Genomic DNA, 11,434 nt, shown 5'->3' with positions numbered 1-11,434 from the left:
TTTTCGACAAACAAGTAAGTATTTTTTCGTTTACGCAGATTGTTTATAATTATACCAACAATCTTAAGACAATATTCAGTTTCAATTTGTTAACTTCTGCGTAATCTATATTTGTTTGTCCACACTTTGCTAATATTTTGAATCTGTGTTTTTATTAAAAAATCAACAATGTTATTAAAATATACGCAAATGTTAATATTTGCGAACAAGTTGTTTAAAGGTATATTGTAATTGATTACTGTTTTAGTTAATTGCTTATGCCTCAAACCTTTTGCAAAAGTTTATTTCTAATTTGAAATCTGCTAATTAAAATTCTTGGTTTACTAATGTAATTTTGTCCTCCTGTGAAGAGCTTCGTCAATAATTACAAATTTTTATTATCTTTTGCATTTAATAGTCAATTTGCATACAGGGCTAAAATTCATATTATCAGTGTTAAATCAATTTGGTTTGATGTGACAAGTGTGTTTTTAATTACAGCACTAAGGTAAATTAGTATAATGATTTAACATAATCTGTGAGAAGATGTCAGTTCGAGTAACTAACTTTATTGTGCAGAATATTTAAAAGATGTAAAAATGAATTTCTGCTTTAGTTACTATTTTGCATTAAAAGATTGCAATATATATTTGTGGTTTATGCAACGATACTATTTCTGGTTTACAAAGTTTCTTCTACAGTTTGTGTATTTACAGTAGAAGTTAAATCAATTTATAACTTTTATGTAATCTGTTGCAAAATTGTATTTATAAATTACTTGAGTTATGAATTTTTTAACCAGTGGTATCTTTTAGACTTTTGTTTAATTGTATTGAACCATTTGTGTAGATGGCTTCAATCAATGAAATCACTCCAAAGGTTGTCGGCGCGGCCGAAAAACCAAACAAGTTCACGGGTACGGACTTTGCTACTTGGAAGAACAAAATGTTCTTCTACCTTACTACCATGAATTTGGCAAAATTTCTCAATGAGGAGGCACCAAAGGCGAAGGAAGGAGAAACTCCCGAAAATAACAAGGAAATCTTCATAGCCATCGATGCGTGGAGTCACTCTGATTTCCTATGCCGTAACTACATCTTGAATTGCTTGGACGAACCGTTGTACAAAGTTTATAGTCCTATAAAGACTGCTAAACTTTTGTGGGATAGTTTGTTCAAGAAATACAAGTCTGAAGATGCGGGTTATAGGAAATTTATAGTGGACAAATTCCAATTTTATCGAATGGTCGATAGCAAAACTGTGAGTGAGCTAGTGAATGAACTCCAACTCATGATCTATATTCTCGCCGAGGGTCATGAGGTGAGTGAATCTTATCAAGTGGCTTCCATAATTGGAAAGCTTCCACCGAGTTGGACGGAGTTCAAACACTACCTAAGGCACAAGAAATCGGTTGCCAAATAGACGATGGAGGAACTCATAGCAAGGCTCAAGACCGAGGAGGATAATAAAATTACCGACAAGGGTGGTCAATACGTGGCTAAGGCACACGTAGTGGAGAGCTCGAAGCAGAGCAACAAGCGAAAGGGTCCTTCATTTAACAAAGGACCGAACAACAAGAAAAATAAGAGGTTCACCGGAGCGTGCCTTGTTTGTGGAAAGAATGGACACCTTGCGAAGGATTGCCGCCACCGCAAAGAAAACAATAAAAATGAAGCAAATGTCACCGTGGACGACAATATGCACCTTTCGGCAGTCGTAACAGAGGCCTACCTATTGAGCGATACTCGAGGATGGTGGGTAGACACCGGGGCAACTCGTCACATTTGCTATGACAAGAGCATGTTCTCCTCCTATAAAAAGTTGGAACAAGAACAAAAGCTCTTCATGGGAAATGATGCTTATTCGGTGGTTGAAGGACTAGGACAAGTGATTCTAAAATTCACTTCCGGAAAGGAAGTTACCTTGAACGATGTGCTACACGTTCCGGATATTAGGAAGAACTTAATCAGTGGTTCTATCATAACCAAGAAAGGTTTCAAGTTGGCTTTTGAGTCGGAAAAATTTGTGCTAACCAAAGGAGGGTTCTACGTCGGAAAAGGGTACCTATGTGACGGTCTTTTTAAGGCGAACGTAGCCGTTATCGGCAAGAACTAAGCTACTACATTTATATTAATAATTTTTAGTTTATTTGCATTTTGTGATAAGAGTTGTAAGAACTTCAAGTTTGTATGAAATTTAAAATTATTAAATCATATAAATATTTTATTCTTTCTTTTGAAACAATATTGTTTTCAATCCAATGACTTGGTTGAATTTGGGCATAATCAATATTTATTTATACTTCAAATAAGCACTCATGAGTGGTGCTTGATTTCTTTGTTTTCAAAACTTTTATAAGTTAGTTCTTGATTTAAACGGTGCAATATGATTCTGTCAAATCATATTGTGAGTATTTTCTCAATAAAATTAAAATTCTTAAAATTTTGAGTTTGATAAAAAGGTAGCAAATGCATATTTGTGAAATACAAAATAAGAAGATAACTTCTTAATTCCGATAGAGCGGATAATATGAGTAATTTATTTGTGTGCATGGAAAAATCATTGCACCCTATTCACATCAAATGGGGTAGTCAAATGGAAAATCATGATATAAAGACACGATTAAACTTGAGTTTACCGAACAACTTGTGGGGGAAACTCCTTGTGTGTCTAATGACATATTAAATAGAGTTTCACACAAGATGAACATTCCTTATGAGTTATGGAAATATATATAATTGAACTATAAATATCTCAAAATGTGGGGGTATTTGACTACAAGTTACATATGTTTGTATATCCATTGAGGGATATAGTGAGGCAATATAATTGAATATAATCAATTAATAATTGCTCTTATACTTTAATAAGTCTCGACATATTCGTCGTAAACTTATAATGTGAGACATTTACTCTCGAATGAAATAATTGATTTTGTGAAATCCATAGATAACCGAGCGGATCCATTTAATAAGGATTATCTAGCGAGAGAGTTAAATGTGCGTCGAGGGGAATAATTTTAAAGCCTAAATAACTAAGTTACCTTATACGGAAACCTAATTTGGCGACTGGAGATCCCACGGACCAAGTTCAATAGGACAACCAGTTCTGTGTAACTTAAATGAATGGAGCACTTAGGAGTTTTAACTCTATCTTATTCCTATGATGCAATAAGTGCAACCTACGACGTTCAAAAAGGTTAAGCTATTGCTTTTAATGACGTCTATATCTTGTAAATTACAAGTGGGGTATAGTAGGATACTCTTTATAGATGCGGTCACCTATGTTAGTGTGAGCTGGGTCGGCTCGTTGAGAATTCTTAAAGGCTGGAATTCTCTAAAGCACTCGCAGAACCCGAGGATGTTCAGGGCCAAAACGAACACAACCGAGAATTTGAACAAGTTCGTTTAGTATAGTGTTAAGTTTATTGTCTTGGTTTACACAAACAGCCGACGGTTCAAGATGAAATAATTCACCGATTGGCTAAGTAAATCCGATAAGCTTTAACTAGGGAAGGTTCAAGATGAAACAGTTCACCTATCCCGATGATGTACTATTCACTAAGGAATTTTGACAAATATATCTTATGCGATAAGATTGAAAGAACAATTTTATTCATGTGGGGGATTGTTGGAATTTTCATGATTTCCAATAATTAATATTGAGTAATATTAATTAAATTATGAAAAGATTAATTTCATTTATTTACTTGATCATAATCATGAAGTAAGTGAATGAAAATTGTCTTGATTAAATGGTTAAAGTTCAAAAAATGTGCGCTGGATGTGATCGAGTGATAGGACTAGTTTGGGTTTAAGTGTCCACAAATATTACTTTTGGGGACATTTAGTAATTAGTTAAATTAGTTGACCCAAAGTTTAAATAATAAAATATTTGGCCCAAACCAAATATTTAATAATTGGCCCATGACCAATTAATTTTCTTACGTTTTTTGAACTCGGTAAAAAGAACAGACACATCTCTTTGCTTCTTCTCCAACCATTGCATCCCTCTGTGAATGGATCTCTACAACCTATAAATAAAGGCAGAATCTGACCAATTCTGGACTGAATTTAATCGGCAATTGAGAGATAGTTCTTCATATTTTTCTTTCTCTTCGTCAAAGTTCCATTCGTTGTTCAAGTTCGCCGTGGGTTGAATATTCGTGCAAATATTCGACAACCGATCGTTGTACCTTGGGAGACTACCGGGAAGAGACTGTGCACCGTTGACAGCCCGGAAATATTGTCTTAAGGGAATTGCTTTGGCAAGTCTCGATCGTTCTTTGTGTTTTTGACAATTCCTCTTGTCGACAAACAAGTAAGTATTTTTTCGTTTACGCAGATTGTTTATAATTATACCAACATATACATCAATATATGTGGATGTGTGTTTTTGTGTGCATATGAATGGTAAAGATCTACCTGGTATATTACACCCGTGTAGCATAGATTGAATCATCTTAGATAAAGGAACAGCTCATTTTTGCGTATTCTTTAAGTAGAGTCAATTGCAAATAGCACCCTTGTGAAATATCTAATTGTCAAATATCCCCTTGTTAAAAAACAAAATACCCATGCCCCTTGTATAAGCAAAGTCGAGGCAAAGACATCCCTGAGGCAACTCGTGTCTCTCACGCGCACAGTGTGCGATTTCGGAATTATATTATTTGTCGAGTTGTTATTAATTATTTTGAAATGGTAATTGATGATTGTGTAATGACACGCAAAATAAGCATACTTTTACTGCAAAATATGGATTTTTTTTAAAGTGGACTAGGTGGCGTGAGCATACCCATCAACCGACCCATTTCGAAACCAAAATATTCGGTTGTCAACCATCAACTGACGTACAAAGGTTAGGTCGGCTGGTTTTCATTTCTAAGTTATAAAATTGGTTTTGTCGGATAGGTCGGTTCTTAGACATGTAATCGACCCACCCAACCCAGTCCCAACTCTACTAAAAATAATACTTACTTCATTCGTCAAGTTCTTAAGAAATGAAAAGGGTTATCAAAATACTAGAATGCTTCTTGACTTCCTCAAACTCAAGCCTAGTTATTATTTATAAATATCATTATAGAAAAATACAAAGTATATTTTCAACATTTATTTCATAGCGACCCATATATCTTAATATTTATTATTTCTTGATATATATAAAAGTACTTAATTTGATATGCAGCCGAGAACCGGAAGAAATGGCTGCACCACAATATCTGTGTACCGAGCGTAAGCCTCTTGAGTAAAGTGTAAGCCATCCCAATAGATGTACTCGTCTGGATTTGCGCAAACCGGAACCCCTCGACTTCCGCAAAACCTTCGACTATTGTAATTATATTTTCCTCCAATTCCACAGCAAGCTTTCAGCGTCATGTTCCCTCATAAATTTAAATGCAAGATAATTTGATATGATTAGTTTGAGAATTAAGTGTTAAGCAAATAAAACGATCGAGCTAGAGATGAAATAGGAACAATTTTAGTTGTCCATTTTGCGAATTCGTCGGAAGATAAAGGTAAGTATTGAAGATATTAATATTAAGCGTAAATTATATCTAGACCCCTGAGGTATGCTAAAATAACTATAAGATCCTTGTGGTATCGATAATTACAATCAACCCCTGAAACATCGTCGGAATCCCTAACAGGATAATGCATTGGATATATTATTTCATTAGAGTTCTAACGGACTATTAGTTCGGGCAGTGGTGGAGACAACGTATAGCTAAGGAGCGAGTGGCATGGTCCACCTAACATTTCTTAATTAGATCATTAATATTTTATATCGGATTCAAAAGATTTCATCTATGATAGCATAAACGACTCTTGCGGAAAACAAATAAATTTCATATTGCCCTCCATAACATAAAATCTTGGCTTGGTAATTGTTTGAGAGGTGTGGTTGTAATTATAACTACCACAGGGACCTTAAAGTTATTTTAGCATACCTCAGAAGTCTAGGTATAATTTACCCTAATATTAAATGAAACATTTCAGTAACAACTTAACATTTTATTTGAGATAGTAATTCAACGGTAAGAATTTCCAGAATGGATGTAATGTTCTATTTATTTGTAATTTTAGTGTCACTAGAGGTTTTTACTGTAGTAGTTAAATTATATATTATGAAAAAGTTTTCGAAACAAGGTAAAAAAAAAAAATCACCTGAAACAGATGACTGTTGAATAATTGTTTGCACGGGTCCGTACAGGTCGCCATAATATACGCCGACATTGGGAAATTGTGCAGCGAGATTTGTAACGGCTTCTTGGAGAAGTTGGTTTTTCGACACGATAAAATCATTCACACTCTTCAGACATCCTAAATTATCGTAGGCTGCTGCATTGTTCGTTTGTAATGCTGTAAGAATATAAGGGTAGCATCCAACTGGAACGCTTCCCGCAATTACTACTCGTGTGGCCCCCATTCGGATCAGTTCCTGTTTTTCGAACGTAATTAATTAGTTGTTACATTATTCAAAATCAATTTAATCGACAATTATTGCATATGTCGAAATAATTATATAAATAAATGTAATTAATTACAGTTGCAGCTTCGATAAGAGCTCGTGTAACAAACGGCACGTAAGTGTTGACTTCTTGAATTGACTTGCCCTGCGCCAACGGATAGCCATAGTCATTGCCTTCAATATCTCCCAAAACTATAAGGGAGTTCGCAAGTCTAACGGCACAATCTGGTATACAACAAATCGAATTATTGTTAAGTACGATCTATAGTATAACTCTCACGTGTTATGCAAAAGTCCCTTAATTTTTATTTTTCTTTCCACGACTCCATCTTTTTCGATAAATGATTAACGCCATTAATAGTAATTAGTAAGTGGTCGACGGAAGGCGATTTTATTCAAAGAACACGAGTAGTGTTAATTTATCTTAAATAAGTGGATTTCACCAACGAAGTAAACTCTAGTTAATTAGTGAATATAATAATATACAGTTAAACTTGTATAAATTAATACAATCGTGACTACAAAATTCTGTTAAGTTAGTGGATAATTAAATTGTTGAATTAATAATCCAGCACAGCACGTCGTAACTAAGATGAGATTGAAATAAATTATTATTTAAACAATGTTATTAATTTATCGAATATCTATACAATATATACTATAATAATGTACCTTGTGGTGTTGAGCAAATGGATGAAAGATAAGCTTTAAACCATCTTAGTTGACCCCCAAGAGAAACAGCATAAGGTGGAAAGTCAACGCCCTTTAATTTGAAAAATAATGGGTTTAAAACTGGACTCCTTGCAACTGAAAAGATGACTCCATCGTTACTGGTAGAACCACCCATTGACAAATAAGGTACAATGTTTGGCAAGCCTAGATCAGCAGCTGCAAATCGACCGAAAGCATAAATTCCGTTAAATATTTGAAGGTCTATTTACGAAAAAGCCCTTCAGTACTTTTTTATAATTACATCAACCTCTTGAAATTTGTAGATTTTGTAGGGGTGGATGTAAGAAATTTACAAACTGCAAGGGTATGTAATTTCCAAAAAAATAAGGGGTTTTTTCGTATTTACACTTTACCTAGCCCACCTATACTTAATCTATCATTCAAATTTATGGCATAATATATACATTAATGAGGTTCTACAACTATATTTTAGATATAGTATGGTTTAGTTTAAAATATTTTAACGGGAAAATTACTGTTTATGTCCCTAAACTTTACCACTAAAACGATTTATGTCCTCAAACATTTCAATCCACGAAATATGTCCTCAAACTTGCCACTTTTGATCACTTTATGTTCTGCCGTTAACGTCGGCAGCTAACTTCGACGGAAATAGCACGTGTGGCTCACGTGACGTCTATGTGGCCGTTAAATGTGACGTGGAATAATATATTGAATATTAAATGTTGACGTGGCACAAGAATATACTAATTTCCTCTAACTCACTCTTCCAAATCCCAAATCCCAAATCCCAAATCCCAAATCACGTTTCATTCCAAACATTCTCACATTTGAAGAGTTTTTCCCTTCTCAAAGAACAACAGATTCACGTGCAAACACATGCCTGCAATCGAGAGGAAGAAGGTAAACGCGACTCCTCTTCTGGTTCTAAAAAAGATTTTAGAGGAAGCTTTAATTCTTCTCCCAACTCCGTCTCTAGAACGTTGGGGTCGTGTGATTCTTCGCCTGCTGATGCTTGTGCCCCTTGTGGTCTCGATGAAGCGAGCACAAGGATGGTAAAGATGGCACAAATTCTACTCAACTCGGCAGTTTCAGAATCTGCCCAGAAGGTGTTCGACAAAATGTCTGAACCAATTCCGGAAAAAAAAAAAAAAACATGCATCACCTGTCAAAGCTGCATATAATTCTTTTTTCTCCAACAATAGAGTGCCCAAGAACGGATTCCAGCTCCCTGACTTCCCCAACGAAGTGGAAGAAGACATGATATTTCAGCCCGAAGATGAAAGTGAAATCGAGGAAACATTCGACATTTGTTTATTGAGCTATTTTGCAGGTAAAAACACCACGAAAAATGGCCATGGATTCATAGACGATTCTGCTATTTTCGAATTTCACCTCAATTGAAGGATTCGAAATGGGGTTTTAGGGATTGGATTTACGGGTTCGTTGGGGTTATGGAGAATTAGGGATTTTAGAATAGAAATAGGGGAGGATAATGACGTGTCGCTCCACATCACGTTTCGTCGACCAAGTAGGCACTGGGTGTTGTACAGCTCGACATTTAACGGCCACATAGACGTCACGTGAGCCACGCGTGCTATTTCCGTCAAAGTTAGCTGCCGACGTTAACGGCAGAACATAAAGTGATCAAAAGTGGCAAGTTTGAGGACATATTTCGTGGATTGAAATGTTTGAGGACATAAATCGTTTTAGTGGTAAAGTTTAGGGACATAAACTGTAATTTTCCCTATTTTAACTATAGTTTATATTTTTGTTACTAAAGATTGTGTTATAATACCACTAAAACAAATTTCGAGGACGCTGTCCTCGAACCCCTCTAAATTTTCGGGTCACCCTTATACTAAATTCTATCTGCGCTGCGTAATTGGAGTGGTCATAATAAATATAAACGATAACATTTTTTGGTAATTCGGAAAAATAAAATTAAAGTAATTTAATTTGCAATTCACTCGGGTTAAGTTATTATGTATATACATATATATAAATTAGGTGAGATGCATGCATCTTATTCTCATACCTATGAAGTCAACGTCGACACGGCCATCGGACCAACGACCAGTTGGTCGACCCGGAAAAGTTCTACCATAAGGCGGACGCGTGGAAGGAAGAAAAGGGCCGAAAGGAAGAACCCTAATCGAGTTTCCAATATCTGTGATTCCATCTCCAAAGTGGTATATATACTGAAATGGACACGTGGTATTCTGTTGGTGTGAAGTTCGGATCAAAAATGAAAAACATACAACGAAGAATGAGAAGAAGAAACATGTTCGATTCTCATGAACTTGGATCTTCATGCTTGCTTGCCAAGAAATGGAAAATCTTGCTTCTTTTACAGAGAGAGAGAGAGAGAGAATCGGTTACCTCAATAACAATGGTACGAAGAGTGCAGTGACCGAGTAGAGAGCTAATTAAATGAGTTGTTATATATGGTTGATGATATACTCAGCGAAATACACCGAGTGTTTATTATCCGTTGATCTGCACATAATTACACAAAACTCATGTGTATGTGTGCTTAGTGGGAAGTTAATTCACCACATCAACGATCATCTGGTGTCACGGGTGGGTCCACCCTCCGGTAAGGTTGGACTCAAGCCCACCCTCAATTTATAATTTCTCCCCTATATTTTACCTATATATTGATTTAGTTCGTTCAATTTTTATCAATTAGCCCACCCAAAATATAAATTAATGAAAAAAACCCCAATTTTTATAATTAGGCCATCCAAAATCCAAATTAATGTAAGAAAAAAAATCTCTTAATTTTTTTTTCTTTTGTATTTTCGCCACAAAAAAATCATAATTTTTTTTTTCAAGGGTCACTGCCCCGTACCCTCGAAAATTTAAGCCCATCCTTTAACGAATTCTTGAACTCGTCAATGCCAAGTCTATTTCATCGGGTGTAGCATCTCGATGATGGTGGAGATATGGCTGGAACAGAAAACGTATGGTCATAACTTTTTTTATTGAAAGAACGTATGGTCATACTTCAGTTCTATAAAAAATAGTATTTAAATGATGTAGTACGTTATTTAATATATGGTCCTGCAGTTAGGCTAAATATAAGGATACGGCACACAATGTTTATTATTTTATACGACGGTTAAATATCGTCAAGAAAGGCAGCATTGACTTAAGAAGAAATATAGGCAGTGCCATCCCTATGGGTTAGAGGGGGTCAGATGTTATACTTGATTATTTATATTGAGCGGATTTGAACAGTAAATTTGATTAAATAATTGTTATTAAGCAAACATATACATGGGTGTATGTGTGATTATGTGTAGATCTGCTGCTCAAATCCACCTCGTGTAAATAACCAAATGCAACATCTAATTTCTCGATTAGAGGCCCCTAGGTGATTTCTATACTACACTCGGTAAAAGTTACACCGAATAAATTTTACTGTTAATCTACACACACCAATATGGTGTGCGTGTGTTTCTTATGTATGAATGATAAAAATTTACCCAGTGTATTTCGTTCGATGTAGCATAGTATTTCCAGAGGCCTAGAGGCCTAAACCCTAGTTATAATAATCAAGTCCAATCGATCCTTAGTTATAGTTTTTTTCTTCTTCTTTTTTCCTTTCGTTCTGTTACACAAAACCTTTTTTTTTTCTTATCCTTTTATGTTTACCGGTGCGTATGCAAACTTCAACAAATAAATTCCTTATTATATGTCAATATTGATTTAATTTGTGGGATAAATCGCTACAACAATTTGATGTTTATCAGAATCATCTTATAAGCATGTATATGCAACCCTTTTAAAAAAGAAATAATCACAGTTTTGGTCCTTATACTTGCCGCCTAAAATAATTTTAGTCATCAAACATTTACGTCAAGAATTTAATCCTCAAACTTACCGCTTCTTGACAATTTTTGTTCGGCCGTCAACTGTGGTTGTTCGCGTGCGCCTCACCTGACGTCCATTTGACAGTTAAATTTTTGATGAGCTGCTCAGACCCAATACACAATTCCTAATCGCATAAAGCCATGAACTCATACATTATATTCGCGCCTCCCGCATTCTTCTAACTTCACCTTCAATCGAACAAAATGACATATTTGACAATGCTAGACTTCGAATGAAAGGAAAAATGGAAGCACAAGGTGGTCATCTGCAAAAAAACTAGTTTGCCGTTTGACACAGGCGATTAAGTTTGACGAAAAAACTAATGGAAGCTACCCCCATCAATCACAAGGAGGTTATGTGCTGATATTACAAGCAAAATGGGGTTATCTGCAAATTGGGCTTGGGCTTTCACGTC

General features: G+C 35.4%; 2 protein-coding genes across 2 annotated transcripts; one reads left to right on the top strand and one right to left on the bottom strand.

Moving 5' to 3' along the window:
* Window positions 1-828: 828 nt before the first annotated feature.
* On the top strand, window positions 829-1,401 carry LOC148769801 (uncharacterized). The gene has a single exon (XM_088820365.1). It carries the CDS (start codon window positions 829-831, stop codon window positions 1,399-1,401), a length of 573 nt encoding a protein of 190 aa, XP_088676491.1.
* Window positions 1,402-5,011: 3,610 nt separating this feature from the next.
* On the bottom strand, window positions 5,012-9,526 carry LOC105961464 (acetylajmalan esterase 2). The gene is made up of 5 exons (XM_088821041.1): window positions 9,179-9,526; window positions 7,120-7,335; window positions 6,524-6,672; window positions 6,144-6,417; window positions 5,012-5,359 (listed from the first exon to the last, which is right to left on the bottom strand). Exons 1-5 carry the CDS (start codon window positions 9,453-9,455, stop codon window positions 5,148-5,150), a joined length of 1,128 nt encoding a protein of 375 aa, XP_088677167.1. The 5' UTR covers window positions 9,456-9,526; the 3' UTR covers window positions 5,012-5,147.
* Window positions 9,527-11,434: the final 1,908 nt, after the last annotated feature.

Source organism: Erythranthe guttata, chromosome 7, assembly GCF_056151865.1.
Source record: "Erythranthe guttata isolate IM_541 chromosome 7, IM_541, whole genome shotgun sequence".
Lineage (NCBI taxonomy): Eukaryota > Viridiplantae > Streptophyta > Magnoliopsida > Lamiales > Phrymaceae > Erythranthe > Erythranthe guttata.
Note: the sequence above shows the minus strand (reverse complement) of the source record. Positions and strands in the feature narration are given on the sequence as shown.